General features: G+C 49.0%; 2 protein-coding genes across 4 annotated transcripts in view; one reads left to right on the top strand and one right to left on the bottom strand.

Annotated features, from left to right (window-relative positions):
- Nucleotides 1-1,840, bottom strand: part of ZMAT2 (zinc finger matrin-type 2) — a 33,079-nt gene extending 31,239 nt beyond the window's left edge. The window contains exon 1 of the mRNA XM_032801756.2: nt 1,557-1,840. Coding sequence (XP_032657647.1) covers nt 1,557-1,574 — 18 coding nt within the window. The 5' untranslated portion in view covers nt 1,575-1,840. The remainder of the gene's footprint in view (nt 1-1,556) is intronic.
- LOC116837402 (histidine--tRNA ligase, cytoplasmic-like) lies at nt 1,117-13,760 on the top strand. Of its 3 annotated transcripts, none has more exons than XM_075068009.1 (13): nt 1,117-1,300; nt 3,847-3,936; nt 4,914-5,033; nt 5,421-5,516; nt 6,546-6,671; nt 8,034-8,141; nt 8,394-8,492; nt 9,150-9,243; nt 9,613-9,743; nt 9,826-10,068; nt 10,997-11,113; nt 11,772-11,918; nt 12,697-13,760. In XM_075068009.1, the coding sequence occupies exons 3-13, from the start codon at nt 4,941-4,943 to the stop codon at nt 12,751-12,753; spliced, it is 1,311 nt and encodes a 436-aa protein (XP_074924110.1). In that variant the 5' UTR covers nt 1,117-1,300; nt 3,847-3,936; nt 4,914-4,940; the 3' UTR covers nt 12,754-13,760. The 3 variants fall into 3 exon arrangements, with proteins under 3 accessions (XP_074924110.1, XP_074924109.1, XP_032657644.1); XM_075068008.1 differs by lacking the exon at nt 1,117-1,300 and adding an exon at nt 1,959-2,390 and having other exon boundaries at nt 9,616-9,743; XM_032801753.2 differs by lacking the exon at nt 1,117-1,300 and adding an exon at nt 1,981-2,390.
- The last annotated feature ends 8,145 nt before the right edge of the window (nt 13,761-21,905 follow it).

Consider the following 21,905-nt stretch of genomic DNA (forward strand, 5'->3'; position numbering starts at 1 on the left):
TTAAGGGAGCAAGTCTGTGACCCAACTTTGTCAGAAAAGTATACATAATGGCACAAGCCCTAAGGCTATGTCTAGACTAGCACTTTACTTGATAAAACCTTTGTCCGTCAGGAGTGTGAAAAAACACACCTGACAGACAAGTTTCACCAACAAAAACCACCAATGTAGATAGCGCTATGTTGGCAGGAGACACTCTCCTCCACCATTAGTGGGGGGTGGCTTAATTAAGCGGACAGAAGAGCTGTCTCCTGTTGGCATAGAGCGGCTACATGCGAGACCTTACAGTGACTACAGTCTGTAGTGTTGACACAGCCTACACAGAAACCTTCCAGCTACATTCCTGAAAACAAAATTCTACATGTACAGCAGAATAGAAGTCACAGAACAAAAGTAAGATGAACCCGACCCTCGTTAGCACTTCTGGCTCCATCTCAGATAAAGCAGCAACAATCCTACTGCAAGGCAATGAAGGAGCAAAACCTAAATCTGAATAAGCATTTATGAATGGATTAACAGCAGTCCCAGATCTCCCAATATTAACCTCCAACCAAGGGAGGAAACTTCTCCCAGAATAACTGAAATGAATAACGATCAGGACACTACATCAAAACCCAGAACACTCATTAATGCAGTGGTTCTCAACCACGGTACACATACCCCTGGTGGTACACAGAGAGCTTCCAAGGAGTACCATCAACTCATCTAGATATTTGCCTAGTTTTACAACAGGCTACATAAAAAGCACTAGCAAATTCAGTACAAACTAAAATTTCATACAGACAATGGCTTGTTTCTTCTGCTCTATCTACTATACGCTGAAATGTAAGTACAAATTTATAATCCAATTGATTTATTTTATAATTATATGGTAAAAATGTGAAAGTCAGCTATGTTTCAGTAACAGTGTATGTGACACTTTTGTACTTTTATGTCTAATTTCGTAAGCAAGTAGTTTAAGTGAGGTGAAACTTGGGGATACACAAGATAAATCAGACTCCTAAAAGGGATACAGTCGTCTGGAAAGGTTGAGAACTACTGAATTAATGTATCGGGAAAAATTAGATTAAAATCCAGACACTACAGTGCAACGGCTCCCTGCACAGAACTACCACACTAACCTCCCTGCCGCGAAATGGGAAGAGCTAAAGCCGGCTCCCACCAAATACGAATCCCGTTCATTAAGCTAGCGGCGGACGCTGGGAGACACAACGCACAGCGCGACCGGAGAGGGCAACAACCCTCCAGCCAGCGAAGAGACTGAGCCAGAGGGAGCGCCTGGCCCGGATCCGAAGCACGGAGGGTGAGAACCTGCCTCAAGTGACCGGCCCCGAGCCCAGACTGCCCCGAGCCCACGGGGAAGGGAGGGGAGCGAGCAAGAGCCAGCTGAGACAGAGCCTGTCCTCGAGCCACGGCCCAGGAGCATCCCGCCGAGCGTCTCCGGCTCGCGGGGGGGGGGTCTTTACTCAGGCTGGGGGCACAGCTCCGCACTCGGGGCCCGGGAGAGGAGGGGGAGACCAGCCCTGGGCTTCCCCTCGCGCCCCCTTCTTAACACCTACCCCGCTGCCCGACGCCATGTTGAACGTGAATTGAGTAAGGAACCAGAAAGTGCCGTACTCCGGCAGCAAGAGTCGTAAAGTGAGCCAGTCCTCCCGAGTAGCATAGAGCGGCGGCCCTGGTAGCTAGAGCATAACGTAGTTCTCTGAGATGAGACGGAGCGTGGCGGCCGGAAGCGGATGTTCATGGTTGCGTAGGCCAGGGTTGTGGTTGAGTATCAATAACTTTTGAGCTTATTTTTGTGCCTCTCTGGGAAGTCTCCTGAGATTCTATGGTTTCAGATAGTCTTCCCCGGTGCTGACCCGGAACAGCTCTTTCCGATTGACTGCGGGACGCTCTAGTTCTGCGGAAACGCATTATAGGTATTGAGACTCTATGGTTAGAGAAGGTCAACTTTCTATCCATAACCGCCCTCTACTCTATGGCTGCAGTGAGGCTGAGTCCTCCAGGCAGGGTGCCGGTGTAGAAGAGTGTCCCTGGTCCCAGCGCTGCTCTTGCCTACCCCGCGGGCTCCCAGTCAGCTTGTGGCCCTGCGGAGCTCGCTGGGGCCGGGGCGCTGAGGTGCCGGCCCCAGCCCCAGCCCCGGCCCCAGCCCCGCACACGTGTCTCGCCCCAGCTCCCGGCTGCGTAGCCTCGGGTCTCCCCGCACCCAGCGCAAGCCCGAGGCGAGTTCCAGCCGGGAGCCTTCGGACAGCGGCCTGCGGGATCCGGCTACCTCCTGAGCCATGAACTGGCTGCGCCCCCTCGTTGCGGGGGGCTGCCGGGTGCCTTTCGGGGCCCAGCACCGGGCACCGTTCTGCGCCCTGCGAGCTTTTGCCGCCCACCCCCAAAACCAGGTGAGGCCCGCTCCGGGTGGCGGGCCCTGCTCCAGCCCCGAGGGACCGTCCGCTTCTAGCGGATAAGCCTTTGGCTTTCGGACGGGCTCTGATTCCCGGGAGGAGACGGGGGAGGTCGGAACCTAAGCCAGGCAGAGCCCCCGAAGCTGTAGAGAAGCAGTGAGCTGCATGGGGCTGGCACCTGGATCTTAACCCAGATTCTGATACTGATGCTGTGTGGCTCTGGGTAGCTAGTCACTCTCTCGGTATCACTCCTGTTCCCATCTTTATTGATGGCGAACGCATCTCTCGGGGTGTCGTTTGTGTTAACGACGTAATTAATGTGTCCAGCTGACTTTCAAGGTGTTAAGTGTTATGTGAGCATTAGGTATTATTACCAGGGTGTGCCCTGAGTACAAACGGACAGTCAGCATGGTGTGTGTGCGCTCTATTTCAGGGGTCTGCAACCTTTCAGAAGTGGTGTGCCAAGTCTTCATTTATTCACTCTAATTTAAGGTTTCGCATGCTAGTAATACATTTTAACGTGTTTAGATCTCTTTCTATAAGTCTATAATATATAACTAAACTAGTGTTGTATGTAAAGTAAATAAGGTTTAAAAAATATTTAAGAAACTTCATTTAAAATTAAATTAAAATGAATCCTCCGGAACAGTGGCCAGGACCCAGGCAGTGTGCACGCCACTGAAAATCAGCTCGTGTGCCTCCATTGGTAAGCGTGCCGTAGATTGCCTACACCTGCTCTCTCTTTATCTCGACTAAAGTACTGGGTTAGATGAAGGCAGCAGATCCCAGGCAAGTTGTCAGTGCAGCCCTCTTGTGGGCAAAGTTTGGAGTCCGCCTGTTGCAGGCTCCCTGCAGATTGTCCACTAGTTCTGGCAGGGATTGTTCTGGCAGGGATAGAAAGTGATGATAATTCAGATTTGGGAGCCTTCTAATTTATCTGAAAAGCCAAAACAACTAACTATATTTTCTACTCTGTAGTCAGTGGGTGTCAATGGCTCCCAGATTCCTGTGCACTCTAATGGGCTGCTAAGAATTCATTGGCTGTCCTGCTAACGTTTAAAATGTCAAATACAAGGAAAAGCAAGGATTTGAATTACAGTGGAGCTGTGATTTGCAGTGTTGTTGTAGCCGTGTCAGTCTCAGGATATTAGAGAGACAAGGTGGGTGAGATAATATCTTTTATTGGACCAACTTCAGTTGTTGGAGGGTACAAGCATTCAAGTTACAGAGAGCTTTTCTTCAGGTCTGGGGAAGGAAATCAGATTGGGAACTGATAAGGGGGAAGAACTTCATTCTCAAAACCCCAAAGATAACTGCCACCTCCTTATAGTGGAGCTGTTAGTAACTAAGGAAACCTGCTGGCCTTGTAGGTCCACCAGTTGAATTGACATCAGACAGACACTCAGAGGTCAGTGTCTTACTCCATTTATCAAAGCCTTTTCTCTATCCCCAGGTGGCAGAGGGTGTGGTAAAGCTCCAGCAGCCAAAGGCACAGCTGGGAACTGACAAGGGGAAAAAGAACTTCATTCTGAAAACCCCCAAGGTAACTTCCCACCTCCTTCAGGCACATGGGTCTCTCATGAGTTGCTTCCTCTCCTGGTTACCCCACCCCATCTCTACTGGCATATGGCTTAGGTGTTCCCACCACTGAAACAAACTACCCGTTTCCTGCTTATTATCCTGCTCTTTATGGTAGGGTGCACAGTTTTTTCCTCAGCTGCAGCCTCTCAAGCATAGACGCTGACTTCATGGGTGCTCTGGGGCTGGAGCACCCATGGGGAAAAATTGGCTCCCCGCCCTGCCCCGCATCTCAGCTCACCTCCACCTCCACACCTGGGTGCACCTCTTGCCTGCTTTTCCCCCATGGCCCCCAGCGCTTGCGCCGCGAAACAGCTGATTCGTGCGGCAGGCGCTGGGAGGAGGGGGAACGCGGCGCACTCAGGGAAGAGGCGGGACCAGGGTAGGTATTCGTGGAAAGAGTCCAAGAGAGGCAGGGAGGGGGCAGAGTTGGGGAAGGGGTTGGAATGGGGGCAGGGCAGGGCAGGGGTGGGCAAAGGGTGGAGTTGGAGCGGAAGGGGGGCACAAGCACTCACCAGCACAGAGGAAAGTTGGCGCCTATGCTCTTGAGCCTAAGCCTCTTTCTCCTTTTCCCATTCTGTTCCCTCTTCCCAACTGACCCTTATGCCTAAGGGCATATCTAAACGAGGAATTCGTGCATGACAAATGGGGGCATAAGTCTACAGTGCTCCAGCATGCCACATGCCAACTGTTCATGTGGACCCTGTGCACTAAAAGTTTCCTAGTGTTTCAAGCAGCAGTAGGTCCAATGAATCATCAACTTCCATTATTCTAGACCTAGCTGACCCTTGTTATAGCGCCAAACTTTTGGGCTCAGAGCTTTGAGCAGCGCAGGAGCTGGGAATGGTTTAGATTTTGGCTGGCTTTACTGTTACAGGGTGGTGGGTATAATTTTTCACTTTTAAGATTTCTCATGCACTTCCCTTTGGTTTGGGCTCTCAGGGCACCAGAGACTACAGCCCCAAGCAAATGGCCATCCGGGAGAAAGTCTTCAACACCATCATCAGCTGCTTCAAGCGCCATGGGGCTGAGGTCATTGACACCCCTGTGTTTGAGCTGAAGGTGAGGGTAGGGGCTGCGACGTGACATCTGGGAGGAGGAAGTTGTGCTGCTGGAGGCGCTGTTCCCTGAGTCAGATGTGATCCATAGGTTTGTGGCTTTATGCCCCTTGCAATTACTGGGTGCAATTTAAGTGGCAGTAGCTGTTTTTATTGTGACCTGAAGGGCAGATGCCCTAAGAACTCAGCTGTGAACAGCTCCTGTGGCAAGTGAGCTTCTGTGTTAAAGCTGGAGAGGGTTAGATCATCTGACTGGGGTTAGATCCAACTGATCACCTCTAAAATCAGGCTCAAGGATTCTCCCTGCTTTCTTTCTAAGGGCTTCTTGCTCCTGCTTTCTGCCTCTGGAACTTGCCCTCTCTTGCCTGACAGTTGTCTTTCTTTTCTGTAGGAAACTCTGATGGGGAAGTACGGGGAGGACTCAAAGCTCATCTATGACCTGAAAGACCAGGGGGGAGAGCTGCTGTCTCTTCGCTACGACCTGACTGTATCCTGCCAGAGTCCTGGACCTTGGGAAGCACCAGTTCATCCACGGGTTGCTGGTGTTTCTTAGGCAAGAGTTCATGGGGTGGAGGTGAGGACATGCTGGAGAGTCTGTCCTCTCCTCCTAGCTGGGGAGGAACATGCATGCTAATTCCACTTTGTATACATTCATTCCATTCCTCCCCAGTGTTTCCAAGCCTACCTGTAACTCCCTCCATGCCATTGCCTATGGACACCTCTGTCTCCACTCATCTGCATCCAAACTTCCATCCCTCCCACCTAGACTACTGTAGCTCCGTCTCTAGGATCAGCTCAAGTCCCAGCCTTTCCAACTCCAGCACATGGAGAATTACCACTCACCACTAGACACCCAGAATGGTGACTACATCACCTCATCCTCAAAACTAGCTCCCGGGTTACTTCAGGGTCTGTACATAGAAACCGTCCATGGGCTTGCTCCAGTGTACTCCCTGGACATTGAACCTTCTCTCTCTACTCCTTCCCCATCTGCCTGCGCTCATCTGGGCTAGCTTCTTTCTGACTCTTCACACAACCTCCCTATTCTCAGTGAAAGAGCCCTTGCTTTTGTTACTGTTGCCAAATGGGTCATCCATCCAGGACCTTGGTGCTTTACTGACTGCAGCTCTGTCCAGATTTCACCTGAAAGCATCTTTGCTCCCTTATCTCTGGCTTTTAATCTGTCACTGTATTATATGTGTAATCCCAGTTTGTATCACAGCAGCAAAGGACTGCAACATCTGTTCAAACGACCCACCAATGAGGCTGTTTGTTCTGGCTGTTAACATGGTGTGATTACGAGGAAGATGTGCTCATAGGGACTGAGATTTTACTGTCCACTAGGACAGGTGGCCACAGTTTGCAGGTGACCTTCAGCATAGGCTTTGCTGTGGGGTTGTGTTGTACTGGCCCAGCAGCTGTCTGTAGAGTGATAATCGGGCTGAATGACTGGCCCTGGACTCTCCAGGCCACAGGAGATTCCTTCTAGGTTCCATCCTTAACCCTTTGTGCTCAGGTGCCCTTTGCTCGTTATTTGGCAATGAACAAAATCACCAACATTAAGCGCTACCACATTGCCAAAGTTTACAGACGGGATAATCCAGCCATGACGAGGGGCCGCTACAGGGAGTTCTACCAGTGTGTGAGTACCGGCAGCCTGAGTGCTCTCCATGCCGCGGGGAGCTGTGTGTCTGGGCCCAGGGTTTCCTGTGTGGGGTTTGGGGTTCTGGCTCCCCACAAAGCATGGGGAACAGGACAGGGAGGAAAAGGGCTCCATGTGTGTCTGGGGCCTGTTGTGCTGACGAGGGGTGCCTCACAGATAAGATGCAGTGAAACTCTTTTTACTGTTACAACATCAAACAGTTAAGTATGGTCCAAGGTTTTGTGACTTCCATTGTAACAACCACCATTACCAGTCTTTTTAACCTTTTATTAAAAATACAGGAAAAGAAGGAAAAACAGTTAATGCATTTGAAATGCAAAGTATTAAGTCAGGCTTAACAATATCCCTTATTCCCTTTAGCTGTAGAGTCTGAACAGGGGAATCCCCTAACTAAAAGTCTGTCAGATGAAATGAAATATGTTACTTACCGTCCTTTTGGGGGAAAAGAGAAAAGGTTAGTTAAGATGGGCTGGAACTGTTGTTGTTGAAGTCCACTCCTGTTTCTTTAAGAGAAAAGAAGACAAACACCCAGAATTGCAAAGGTAGAAAATGCTTCTTCTGTCCTGGGTGCTGATTCTCATTTGCAACCTCACTGCTGGTGAAAATCAGACCCAGCACGCTCAGAGTCCTGGCAAACTTGTACCTGCATTGGGCTGTTGAAGGCATTGCTTTTAGCTTGCTTCTCTGGTCACAGGCTCAAAGCAGTGTTGCAAAAGATGGTGTTGTCTTGGGAGGCTAAGTCAGACTCTTTAGACAGAAAAAGCAAAGGGAGAGGAGAGAGAAGAAATAAGGTAAAGAAGGAAAATGACACATGAGGGAGGGTGACAGCATGAATGCAAATCTCACATTCCGAGTGGAGACAGCGATGTCAGCAGTTCCCTCTCTCTGGCCCAGTCTGATCAGGCCTTGTCTCAGCATCAGGTTTATGAAGACCCAGTCGTGTCCTGGTGGATTCCAGGAGATGGTGGGGGTGGCAGTCATGATGGTGCAGCTCACACCTTCCAATCCACATGTCCCGTCCCATCCCCCTCTTTACCAGGAGCTTTGCAGTTCCCTTAGCACAGAGGTTTAACTTAAAACAGTCCAGTTTATCTTAGTCTGGTTGCCTCCAACTTGTGCTAACTTTCATAAACAATGGCTTTCTGTAACAGGCTGAATTGGACATCTGTTACCTGGGACAGCTTAGAGCACAGTTCTCTGCACAACAGGCTTGGGCTCCCCTTGGGGTACAGGGAACGGGTGCAGCATAGGGAATTGTGTGTCTGGGGACCCTGATTGCTGCCGGGTTGTCCCAGCTGGATTACACTGCCTGGATTCTCACTGCCTCTTCCTGTACCCCAGGATTTTGACATCGCTGGCCACTTTGACCCTATGATTCCTGATGCTGAATGTCTGAAGATCATGCATGAGATCCTGAGCATGTTGCAGCTCGGAGACTTCCTCATTAAGGTAAAACCCTATTCCATTCGTTTAATAAAGTTATAAGTCTGCCCAGGCAAGAATGTGCCTGCCCTCCCACCTGTCCCCCACTCTAGGGTGCCCTGCATGCAAGAGAGCCTCTGAAGGAAGGGATGGGGGGATTTTGACTACAGCTGCTTCATAGACCCCTGGAGTGATATAGAAACCAAGTGGAAGTGATTCAATCTTACTGGGCGGCTCTATTGGGATCTGATTTAGAGTGACTCTGCTTCTCACCCCCAGGTCAACGACCGGCGCATTTTGAATGGAGTGTTTGCGGTATGTGGCATTCCAGACAGCCTGTTCCATAGCACTTGCTCTACCGTGGACAAACTGAACAAGGTACTGCTCTGTGGATTTCGCAGCCTTGGCTGGCAGACATTGACTGCTGTCTAGCACTGCCCTAGCCCTCAGCTGTGTATGCTGTGGCGGGAGGACTGTGATCCAGCTCCAAATGCGTAGGATGAGAACACCCACCTGAAGCAGGACTTTCAAAGCTGACGTTCTCCATGGCTCTCCCAAGAAGTTTGGATTCTGTCCTTGGGCAAGTTGCATCCACTCTCTGTGCCTGTGCTTTCCCATCTGTAAAATGGGGATAGGACTTCCTGCCTCTCCAGGGGTTTGGAGAGATTAGGGCTCAGATCCTCAAAAGGTCTGCTAACTTCCGGTGAAATAAGTAGCCCCCTAACTCTCAAATACCTTTTGAGGATCTGGTCCTAACTCATTAATAAAGAGCTTTGAGAGTTTAGAATGAAGGCACTAAATGAGAGTGAAATCTATTGTTAATTCTTCTGGGAAGGTTAGAAATGGGAGATCTCTAATTGGATTAGCCACCAGGCAATGGTATCCCCTTTTCTGCAGTTTCCTCAGGGTGTGTTCTGAACCCATGGGGTAGCATTGGTATGGAGGGGGAAGCTGGGGAAGGGATTTTTGCATTCCCAGGAGCAGTGGATTCAGCCAGGGAAGCTGTGATGAATTTTCTCATCTCCTCCACCCCAGGCAACATGGGAGGATGTGAAGAATGAGATGGTTGGAGAGAGAGGTCTCTCGCCAGAGGCTGCAGATCGCATAGGGGAATATATTCGAGTGCATGGTGAGTTCTGTGGAGCTGTGAGACTTGGTTTCCTGTCCAGCCTCACCCAGGCCAGCCGAGAGTCCATGTGGCTCGCTTCACCTTCCCAGCAGCTATTCCAACTTCCTTGGTCTCTGCATGCGCGGGGTGTCTGTGTGTCACTGTCAGGGTTCCCCAGATGTTTAGCTTACTTGCCCAGGCCAAGCTGACTTGCAGCCTGGGTGTCCCAGGTGGGATGCATGGTCAGTATCCCCTGGGAAGGAGGTAGAGATGCACAAGGCTGAAGGAGTGAGCAGGTAGGTGTGACCCAGGCTGGGTGGAGTGAGTCCATAGGAGCTTGGCCACACCATATCGCCCTCCCTGGTATATTTCAGGTGTGTCTCATTTCAGCAGGTGGGCTGGGTCTGATTGAGCAGCTGCTCCAGGACCCTAAGTTGTCCCAGAACAAGCTGGCCCGAGACGGGCTGGGAGACATGAAGCTGCTGTTTGAGTACCTGACCCTGTTTGGCATCGCAGATAAGGTGAGTGGTGGAGGGATACTGACCCAGGCCTGACTGCATCATTTGTTGTGCCTGGTAATGGGATTCCCCTCCTGTCCTGCAGATCTCCTTCGACCTGAGCTTGGCGCGGGGTCTGGATTATTACACTGGGGTGATCTACGAGGCCGTCCTGCTGCAGCCTCAGAACGCCCACAGGGAGGAGCCAGTCAACATGGGCAGCGTGGCTGGAGGCGGCCGCTATGATGAGCTGGTGGGGATGTTCGACCCCAAGGGGCGGAAGGTGCCCTGTGTGGGAGTCAGCATCGGAATCGAGCGGATCTTCTCCATCATGGAGCAGGAGGTGGAGGTGAGTGCCACTCAGAAGTACAGAGAATGGCCCATGGCTGTGGGAAAGAGCCAGAGGGTGCAGGTAAGGTGGCCACTTTCTGTAAGATATGACACATTTTTTGCAGAAATTGGAAGATCTGTAGCAGTAAAAGAAAGGATGGGCTTGTGGTTGAAGGAAATGCAGGAGATCTGAATCCTCTGCTACAGGTTTCCTGGGCTTATCACTTGAATTAGAATTTTCACTACAGTAGGGCCAGGATGTAGGAGGTTGAGTTCTGTTCTGGGCTCTCTCATTCCTTAGCTGAAGCTTGGACCACGCTGCTTTTTCGGTCAATTTCCCTGTCTGTAAATTGGCATCCTCATTTTGGCCTTTATCTCCCCGTGCCTTGGTTTTCCATCTGTAAAATACTTGTCTCCCAGGGCGTTATGAAGATAATTAACTTAATGGTTGTGAGCTTCATACTACTATGATAGATGGCAGAAAAACCCATGAGGAAATTAGTAATTCTCTATTTAGTTTAAGGTTGGGGTGATGTGTGGTAAATAAGACGGAGGCAACTCATTGTCTGGTGAGGCTCAAAAAAATTATTGAACAGCTGCCTCATCCCCAGAGCAGGTCTAATGTGTGCTCAGAATGACGCAGGGATCCTGTGGAAAAAATAGTACATAATGAAATCCAGAGTCAAGATGCATGTGCCCAAGGCAGATAAATTAAGATTGCACAAACTTGACTTTGCAAAATTACATTGAGCACAGTTTGGTGGGTTTGTGTTCTTGTTTTTCATGTAATCTTCCTGTATAGCCTGTGTTAGGAAAATGGTGGCATTCTCCAGTAATATGTACAAGGGGTGGGTGAGGAGCAACCGTCAGGTGCCTTGTAGTATGTGTCTTCACGAGCAATAGGCTGTTTCCATATGCTTCATTCACAACTCTGTTCCTGCCCCCAGGCTTCTAAGGAGAAGATTCGGACGACTGAGACGCAGGTGCTGGTGGCAACCCCCCAGAAGAACTTCCTTGATGTGAGACTGAAACTCATCTCTGAGCTGTGGGATTTTGGGATCAAGGTAAGACTGGGCAATTGGACTGGCCTAGTTGTGCTTCTCAAAGCCAGCCCTTAGAATGGGGGGAGAGAGAGAGTCTCCGGGGAGAAGTGGGACAGCAAGACCAGACTCGCCAACCTCTTTGTTGTTTGGCTCTGACGGATAAAGGCAGCTACTGGTACTGAGCCTGTTGCAACCATCTGTCCCAGGAGACTCTGTGCTAATGTCTAGAGCTGTGAGGAGAATGGTAATTCTGTTTCATGGAGGCATTTGGAATTTCCAATTTGGAAGAAAACCCCAAAATTTCAAAACCTCTGAAAACAGAACCCCAAAAAAATCACAATTTTGATCATTTCCAGATGAAATTCCACCCAGCAGATTGAAGGGGAACTGTCAGCTTGCTAGGTAGGCTGCAAAAGAACTGGTAGCCCACAAGGCAGGCCAGCTGGTAGGAAAACCAGCCTAGCAGATGGGTTTGAAAACTTGCCTTGGTTCCACTGGAGCTTAGTTGAAATCAAACCACCTCCACAAAATGTTTAGATTTCAGCTAATCTGCATTCTCCACCAGAAAACCATGGACAAATTTCCAGCCAGTGCTAGCAATGAGTTTGAACTGGTTAGGGTTTGTCACTTTCTATTCTGTGTAAGCTCTTGAACACAACCACATTGCCTCCCCTTCTAGGCAGAGATGCTGTATAAGAAGAACGCCAAGCTGCTGAACCAGCTGCAGTATTGTGAAGACACAGGAATCCCTCTTGCAGCCATCATAGGAGAGCAGGAGCTGAAGGATGGAGTCGTCAAACTACGAGTCGTAGCTAGCAGGGAAGAGGTGAGGATGTCCTTGGATATTGGGGGTGGGCTAGGACAGTGGTCCCCAACCTTTTTGTCTGGCAGGCGCCAGATGAAGGACCGTGGCAGCGGTTGAGCATCTGCCAAAATGCCGCTGAATTTTGGCGGCATTTTCGTGGCGACGCCTCTTGATGACACTGCTTGTCGGCGGCAAGCAGCATCATCCAGAGGTGTCGCCACCGAAATGCCACCAAATTTCGGCATTTCGGCAAATGCTCAACCGCCGGCCAGGACGCAGGCACATTTAGATGCCTGGCACTGCTTTGGGGACCCCTGGGCTAGGTGGTCTGAAGGCTGCCTCCAAAACCCAATGAAAGGTTCTAGACAACACTCTTCCTGGCTATTAGGGCCTCTTTGCGAGCTCTTGCTTGCATCGCAGATCACTAGAGTTAACCCGGCTCTGGTACAGATTGAATCCTCTTTACAAACTGGTCTAAGTCCACAACGAACCTTCCTCAGAGTTACAGATCACTAAAGCTCTCTGCTGAGCAGTTGGATTCTGTCCCTTAGGGGTCTGGAACAGGAAGTTTCTAATCATCACTCCTTCCACAAATGTCTCCTTGCTGGTCAGGGGATGCATTTTTATGGGGTGGTGCTTCCAGCGGGAGTTCATGGAGAGGGGGATTTGAGGGATGGCAGAAGACAGGTCTGGGTGGCTGCAAGGGGGAAGTGGGCATCCTGATAACATTGGGTGCTCGGGGCACTTCCCACGAGACAGTTCTATTGCTGTGACTAGTTCCTTCCTGTTTGTTGTGCAGGTCGATATCCCTAGAGAGAAGCTTGCTGAAGAAATCAGAAGAAGGTTGGAGTCCTAGAGCCCTTCTGTGGACAACAGCTTGACTCACTGGACCTATTTCCTGCCATGTTGATTGTTTCCAGCCATGTGATGCACTGGCGTTCCCAGGCCAGTAATATGGCACTGCCAGGCCATGATTCCGTGAGGATTTGGGCAGTGCTGATCAGGCTAAAGGCTGGCCACCTCCTGCTGCACTGAGATTAACCTTGCCCTATCAATCTTATGACTTGGTACAACATCTCAGTGTGTAGGGAGCGGACACGTTTTAAAGGCATAGGGCAAATTACCATCGGTTAGCCCTCTCAGGTTAAGTAGCATGAGGAGTGGGTCTGTTTTAATGTGTTGTATTATGGTAGCAAGCTCATTGGTCAAAGCAGAGCTCCTACATTTGCAATAAGGCAGATTCCCTTGCCATGACATAGGCCTTAGCAAATTAACTCTGCACTATCTTGAAGGAATTCACACCTGCCAGGTCCTGCACAATGCCCAGATGCCTGTGCAAGTTGACTCAGCAATTTGCTATGTTAAGGCTTGCTGCGGGTGGCCTTGTGAGCATCCTCACATATCCAGAACCTCCATGGAAACTTGTCCTTGGAATCTTATCTGCCCTTCACCTGTGCGAGGCAGCTCTGAATCACTGGAAGGTCAGTTCCCATCTGCGGGGCTCCCTTTCTCCACCTCCAGTCATGGAGCCGAACTAGGAATATTCTCTTTCGCCGCTCTGCAGGATGGGAGTACCACTACTGTCCAGGATACACATGAACTATGCTTCAAGGATGCTCTTCAGTATCCCTACATGTCACTGGGAGATTGGACATGATATTCCCATTTTGTGTCTAGGCTGGGCTGTTGGCCTAGTGCTGCACAGTAGCTACATCCCTCCTCCCAGGAAATGACCCCATTTTAGTGATCTAGTCTCTTCTCCAGTGGTTCTGTCTAAAGTGGATGAGGCTGTGGATGAGCCGAGACTTTGGTTTCCATGCAAACGTGGATAAGTGATGTAAATAAAATACTGTGGGTTGCTGAGGATGTTTTGATGGCTGTTTACAGGTCTAGCTGAAGTCAGCAATGTGTTACACCTGAGTTATAGCTACTTTTGTGAGTTCAACTGGGATTTTCTTTTTGTTGCTTATAAAGGGTAGCTTCCCCAGCTTGCTAGAGCAGAATAGCTTTTTTTGAAAGCCAAGACTATTTTCAAATGTGTGAAACAGTCAGAGGTGAAAGTAAGCTTGTACAACATACCTGCAAGAGCCAGTGCAGCGTGCCAGACTGGACCAGCTTCCGCGGCAGTGATTTAAGGGGCCCGGAGCTCTGGCTGCTGCGGGGAGCCCCAGGACCTTTAAAGCGCTGCCGGAGCTCTGGCAGCCAGACTCCCACAGTGATTTAAAGGGCCTGGGGCTCCCAGCCGCCTCTGCAGCTGGTAGCTCTAGGGTGATTTAAAGGGCTGGAGCCCCAGGGCCTTTCAATCTCGAAAGGCCACGCCTCTTCCAGTTGAGGCCATGCCCCCGCTCAGGACTCCGTGTACCAGTAAGTCCTTTAAGTTACTTTCACCCCTGGAAACAGTGAACAGTAGAACACAGCAGTCACTGGAATGATGGGCTGTTCCAAGTTCTGGTGTTTTTACAGCCCTTACCTAAGAATCTCCCTACAGGGTCAGACCAATGGTCTGTCTAGCCCACTGTCCCATCTTGTGACAGTAGCTGGTGCCAGATGCTTCCAAGGGAGTGAGTAGAACAGGACAATTTATTTTTTTTCAGTGAGCCATCCCATCATCCAGTCCCATCTCCTAGCAGTCAGAGGTCTCCAAGCACTTGTGGAGGAGAGAAAAGCCCATTTAGCACTTTTCCCCCTGAGGAGCTTGTCTACCTAGGAAAGTCTTAGCAGCTATACAAGTATTATTTCCATTTTGCCCACCCCTTGTGGACATTATTATTCCACTGTAAGAGTGACTTTATCTTAAAACTCTTCCCAAGAGACATACGGGCACCCTGAGAAAGAAGTTCATAGATCAGTTTTATACTGGTATAACTGTGTAAAATTTCACACCTCTAAATCATAGAAACAAAAAGTTATTCTGTAGACAAGGCCTGTTATGGCTCAGGGCTCCCTGAGGCTCTGTCCTACCTCTGATCTCTGAGGACACCCCTTCTCAAGTCTCAGGGTTTGTGCCTGCATCTCTTAAGGGGGAATCATGTGACTCTCCCAGTCTCAAGCTTGGTCAGGGGCACTAGCAGTTCTTACACTGCATGTCCAACTGGGTTTGGATACCTGCAGTTCATCTTGCTGAGAGCTTACAACCAGGAGCTCATTCGGTGACCCAAAACAGCCTTCTTAAAGCCAAAATTATTGTTTATTTAGCCGTGTGAACAAAGCATTCAGTGAAAAGGATTAAAGCAACTAAAAAGTCTACACACTCATTTCATACCTCTTGTCTAACCATCTTTGTGATGAGGACCCTAAGAGGTCTAGTTTTCCACACACACAGCAGTCTCCAGGGGTGTCCTCCTGTCCTTGCATTCTGCTCAGTGTTTTGATCTGTGAGAGCAAGGCCTGGTAACCTCAGTGGAGGTGGGGAGAGGAATCAACCAAAATAAAGGCCCTGTCTACATTACACAATTAAATTGACCAATGTTAGGTCGACTTACAGTCACCACAGTAATTACTGCAGTTTTTCATGTCCCCACTACCCTCCTTCTTCAGGGGGCAGCGTGGAGTACCTGGCTACCCAATGCTGAAAACCGAGATTGTCAGCTCTGCACAGAGTGAGAGTCCAGCTCCAAGCAGCCAGACTCTCAGCACTAAAGTTTCAAAGTTATGCACACAAATATTTGTCTCCTATATATGTAATGTCTAAAATGGTCATGGGGGCAACATCCAAAACCCATAACTAGAGACAACTGTGGGAGGGGTGGAATAAGAAAATACCTCTGCTCCACTGAAATTCATTAAATGAGAGGTTTTCCTACAGAAAATGGCAAAAATAGTATCAGAAAAAGAAGACAATGGGCTTTTCTAATCAAGTAAAGAAAACCAAATAATAAAGACAGACAAGGCTTTCCTAATCCATGACTAACGTAAGCTGCTTAGTTGTGTTAATTTTTAGCTTTTATGTAGAAAAGTTATATAAAACCTAAGTTTAAAGCACATTTCTACTCTGAAAGCAAAGTGTAAAAATACCATAGTAGGTTTCCTATGGACTCCGATACTACAGTAGCAGGGAGAGAGAGGGGCAAAGGGCACATATAAGTACTTAGATAAACTTGTTAGCCTTACTTATTTGTAAGTGGAAGATTTTGTCATGGATATTTTTAGTAAAAGTCACGGACAGGTCATGGGCAAAAGAGAAAAATTCACAGGAAGCAGTGACCTGTCGCTGACTTTTACTAAAAATACACCTGACAAAATGGGGTTCCACAGATCCCCACACTGCCTGAAGTGCAGTGCACAGGGGCTAGGAGCCGCCAGCAGCAGCTGTGGGCTGCCCCTGCCAGCCAGGAGCTGTGAGGTGACCTGGCCTCCCACAGTGGCTGGGAGCAGTGGGTTTCTCCTGCCATAGCCGGGAGCTGCAGGGCTCCCCACCGCTCGAGGAAGCCAAAAACTCGGGGGTTCCTCTGCCACTGGCAGCCGGAGGTCCCCTGATGCCCACTGTGGCCAGGGCTCAGGGGTTCCCCACTGCCTGCAGCAGCTGCAGGGTACCCTGCCCCCCGCAGTGGTTTGGAGCTTTGGGGTCCGCCAGAGGCAACGGTGGGACCCTGCAGCTCCCTGACCATGCTTGCAGAGGAGGGCCCTGCAGCTCCAGATCTCCAGAGGCTGAAGTCACAGAGGTCACTGGAAGTCACAGATTCTGTGACTTCTGCAACTAAATCGTAGCCTTAAAAATAAGGCTACCAGCACCAATAACTCTGTAAGCCAGTTGTGTCCTTTGGAACCCATGCATCATAACTAAGAGGTGGCAGGGCCAAATCTTGCCTTTCTGGATACCCCAGGAGCCTTGTTGTCTTCAGTGGGATTGTACAGATGTCAATGAGCAAAATGTGGTGGTTTTGTTTTGTTTTGTTTTTTACCTACAACTTAATTAGCAGAATAGTTGACAATGCACAAAACTGAAAGAGGCTCCAGCTGGCTCTGCAGGGCTCACAAGAAAGAAACAGGAATTTACTAAAATGTAATGGTTTCCCTCTGTGCTTAATTTGTAATGAAAGAGATGCCAGGGCTCAAACAATTGTTTTACATTCATAATTGATGCAGCAAGCCCAGAGGTGCTAGGGCTCTGAACTGCCAAACCTAGAGGTGCTGGGGTTCAGACCTGGCACAAATTAAGCCCTGGTTTCCCTACTGTAGGCCCGTTCCCATCTGTAAAAACGTCCTGTGAAGTTTGTGGTAACTATTGCCCCTAGGGGAACTGCAAGAGGCAATAAAGCAACATGGTTTCATGGATGGGATGTGTTCTCGGGGCAACAAGGCCAAGAGCAGTGACTCCAATCAGGGTCCTTTTCCTACTTGTGTGGTGGGGGCTCCTCTTACTAGTAAGAAATTCCAAACTCACTCCCTTAACTTATGGTGAGATGGGATCCTACCTTCAGGCAGGTAGCAATTCACCCAGAATTGCCTGCATGCTCAATAGCAAACACTCTGCTCATCAGAGGCATCTTTCATTGTTGCTTGTTTTACTGTCCCACCCAGCTGTGCTAGGTGCTGTACAAACTGAACAGGTCGAAGGGATGGGCTGGAGATGAAATCCCCTCCTGTCTCTTTGGCCCAGACCGAGGCACCCATGCTGGGTTGTCTTGGGAACAGGAATGGCCTTGACAATCGGGGGGGGGGGGGTCGGGGGTCACGCTCTGTCTCAAATCCCCGCCTCGCGGAGCATCACAGGAGTCGCTCCGAACCACTCCCCGTTACCCTCACGCAGAGGCAGCCGGCACCGTTCCCCTTCCCCGTTTTCCCTCGTTCCGGATGAGCCCCATTCCCAGAAGTCCTCCAGCCCCGCCCCCTGAGCACAATCGATTTCTATGGGTCAGGCCGCTCCCTCAGCCCCATCAACCTCTATAGTTCCATTCAGGAGCCGAACTCCAAACCGTCCAGGGTTCTCCGGCAGACCAACGCCCCGCTTCCCGGCGCTGACACTTAGTCTCCTCTTCCGGTGACACACCATACCAGGAAGTCCTCCAGGAGCCTCCCTTGGCTCGGTAGGCGATGTACTTCCTTCCGGTAGGTCTCTTAGTCCTCCTGCTCCCCCCATCTAGCCTGGGCGCCGGAAGTCCTATCATTTCCTGTTCGATCCTCTTTCCGGGAGAAGGAACCTTTTCCCGGAAGTCCCCCTGCTTCCCAGCGGCCGGCCCCTCTGGAGCCTAGCTCCCGGAAGTCCCGCCCCCATTCCCTGTTTCTGGTGACACTGACAGTTTTATGTTACAATCAGAGTTTGTCGCTGTGCCGGTCCGGAGCGGCTTGTAGGGACTGAGCATGCTCAGTAACAGCGACTGAAGCCGCTGCCCGGCCCATGGCTCTGCCCTGTCTCGGGGTGCCAGTCTGTTCCTGTTGGGAGGGGGCAGACAGACTCCGTGCAGAGACCCAACTGAATGCACGGGAGAGGCAAACAGCTAGAGGCAGGAGAAGGGGGCTGAGCGCTTGGAGCTGGGGTCGGGGCACTGCGAGACAGCGGCCGGGGGCCAATCATCGGGATCGGGCTGTGCAGAGGGTACCGAAGTTAACACAGATGGGGTGAGGCATCTGCAGTAGCTGCACGTAAAGGGTGTTGGAGGGGGGCAAGCGGTTTTTTTCCTCTCCCTCGGAGGACGTAGTTCTTAGCCCCGGCTTCCTAGGGCTTTGCTCTTAAATGCATAATGCATCCCACTGCCTGGACAAGGCAGCGCTTTCCTGTCCGATATAATGTACTGAGCTGGTAAAGGAGACTTAAGTCCGTTAAATATTTTACATACAACCACCCCCGCTCCAAATATGATAACTGTTAGTGTTTGGAAGAATCCCTTATTAGTTTATATGTCTGTATATAGCCTCCTAGAACTGCAGTTAAGACAAATTTGTGAATGGCTAATAGCCTGAACTGCACTGGCTTTTTCTTGTAATCCACTGTAAATTATATACTTTTCAAAATGTTATTACTCTTAGCACTTCCTCATTTATCTTCATTAACATTGTGCAAATGGACGTCACTGCTATTTAATTGATGCTTTTAATAACAATAACAATTTAAAATATGAATAGTTGCTCAGCTTAAGCAGTCACATCTCACTGTATTTCTCGTATAGCACTTCCTGTTTGTATTGCAACATTCCTTTTTTATTCAAAATTTCTGTGGGTTTTTCATTTTTTTTCTTCTTGTCAATAGATATGGAGAACAACTATTCAGATTTCTTCATACCAGCCCTTCATAGTCAAAGTTGATAAGTCTCCCCTCAGTCTTCTTTTCTCAAAACTAAACATGCCCCAGTTTTTTTAACCTTTCTTCATAGGTGAGGTTTTCTAAACATTTTATGGTTTGTGTTGCTGTCCTCTGGACTCTCTCCAGTTTATCCAAATCTATCCTAAAGTGTGACACGCATAATTGGACACTGTGCTCCAGTTGAGGCTTCACCAATGCCAAGGAGAGCAGGACAGTTACTTCCCATGTCTTACATATGACACTCCGTAAATACACCCCCAGAATATTAGGCTGTTTCACAGCTTTATTACATGGGTAACTCTCATTTAATTTGTGAACCACTATAACCCCCACAACCTTTTCAGCAGTATTACCACTTAGCCATTTCATCCATGCCCATGTTGTAATTGTGCATTTAATTTGTCCTTCCTAAAGAGAAGTGCAAAATATTTTACTTACTGAATTTCATCTTGTTGAATTCAGACCAATTCTCTAGTTTGTTAAGGGTCATTGTCACCAGGGCTGGCTTCTCCCGCACTCCAAAGCATGTGCTGCCATGTCTTTTTCAAGGAGGTTTATTTCTTAACAGAGATTAGCAAACAACACAAAAACAGTCTTAACTCATTCCTTAACCTCAGGGCCTACCCCTCCCAGCAGCCTTTGGCACTCCTGCTCCTGGCCATTTCCCAGTGTCAGTCAGCTCTGCTCCTTTCTTGGAGCTACAGCCCTGGGGCTGCTTCCCTGAGCCCCTTACCCCAGAGACCCCCACAGAAGCTAGCTCCACTCCAGTGTGGCTTTCTTCCCCCAGGACAGAGCCTGTCTCAGTCCATCTCTTCCAGCTGCCCACTAGCATCCTGTCACACTGTCTGGAGTGGCTCATGACCAAGAGTGCCAGTCTCTGGGAAAACTGTCAAAAAGCAGTGCAGATACAACCAATTTGGGGCATGTTCTATAAAAGAGTTCACTAACCCAGTAACAAATGTGAACTTCTGGGTCACTGTAACAGTCTTACCATGGAATCACAGACAGTCCCCTTGGATACTCCAATCTATCTTGCCATCCACATAAGCATACCTTTGTGATAGATGGGCCCTTGCACCAAAGATCACAGCAATATTCAGGTTACTCCCAGTCCCAAAGGACCAGTCACCGTACTCCAGGTCAGTTGTATCTCAGATCTCACACCAAAGACAATGCTTGTACCCAATCCCATAATAAACTATCTAAAGATGTATTAACTAGGAAAAGGAAATGAGTTATTTACAAGGTTAAAGCAGGTAAACGTATATGCACACAAATGAGTTTCTATCTTAAGTTTCAAGAATTAATAGAAGTTGACACAATAAACAAGCTGTATGTGTCCTTTAGGGCTAACTCAGGGCGAGCACTGGGGATCTTATGCTTAGTAATCTTTGCCCCTCAGAGTTCAAGCAGCATAAAATATACAGTTTCTCCTTGTTAGGACCTTTTATTCCTTCCCCCCTTTTGCTTTAAGTTGCAAGTTCAGCTGTTGGGAGAAATTCATTTGGATGTCTCCTCTTCACAAGGGTGAGAGAAGAGCAATCAGCAGAGGCCTTTGTCTTCTGATGTTCCACACTGGTTTGTCTGGTATCGATGGACTTGTTTCTGTATAACTTTGGATGTGTGATGTACCTGTGTCCGTCTCCTGTGTTTGAGTCTGATCAATGCACTGTAGCACTGGTCTGTGTCAAATAAAGATACCCGAATGACAGTCTTGAATCAAACTCAGTTCTTGGAAAGCCAAGTGCAAAGAGGTCATGGAGGGAATCCCAACATGTGTGACACTAAACACACCTCTGTGTCTCTGGCCCAGCTTGCAATACTCCAGTGCCCCTGCTTTGAGTGGTAATGGAAGGAGCTATCTATACGATACGCATCAGCTGAGCTGGTGGAGGCCACACCACTGAAGACTGAGGAGACTAAGACCTCCCCAGATCTGTGCTCCCTGTCTTCAGATGTGTTTTGAGTGTGTGTGAGGAGTGCACTATTGACATGGACTCAGAAGAGCCAGCATGGACTGGCAAGAGAAAGGGCCACCCACGCACACAGGGCTTGTCTTCGGTGACAGTTTTAGCCACCACTGTAGCAACAGTGATTTTTCTGCAACAGTGCAAACTCCTAGTGTACAGCGGTGCAAGTTACTAAAAACGCAGGAGTAAACAGGGTCATAGTACCTGGATGGGGTAGTGTCAGGGGACTTGGGAGTCTCCACAGAGCTTTGTGTTTTAGGTTTAACCACACAGTATAAGTATGGAACAGTTTGTACTTCTGCAGAGTTTCAGGCTCTCTGCATACTCAGGCAGCATCAGTTACACTCAGATTGCTTTCTCATAGTGGGAACTTCAGTGGTACTAATCATGGTTAAAATTAAGCACGTGCATAAGCCTTTGTAGAATCCAGGTTATAGTAAAAAGACAAAACAAAACGGAGAGGCGGATTTAAAAAAGGAAGGATGACATGGTAACTAGTACAAATTGTTTTTTTTTTTTAATTTACACAAAATAGCTGTGTTAGTAGGTTTTTAGCACAGAGGCTAAGAAAGTCATGATCACTGCTAGACATATCAGTTCCTAGCTGCTTAACTGTTACCAGGACATGATGTTAGAAGTGGGCCTGAGGGTGCAGTGTAAAGTTAGATACAATAGTGCCTTTAATGATTATTCAGGGGAGTAAGTTCAACACCCATGGGGTTACATGTGGCACAGTGCCAAAGTACTGAACTGTTTTTGGGAGAAGTGAAATAACTGGTGACAAAGGTAAAGACGGTG

Source organism: Chelonoidis abingdonii, chromosome 7, assembly GCF_003597395.2.
Source record: "Chelonoidis abingdonii isolate Lonesome George chromosome 7, CheloAbing_2.0, whole genome shotgun sequence".
In the NCBI taxonomy this organism is placed as follows: domain Eukaryota; kingdom Metazoa; phylum Chordata; order Testudines; family Testudinidae; genus Chelonoidis; species Chelonoidis abingdonii.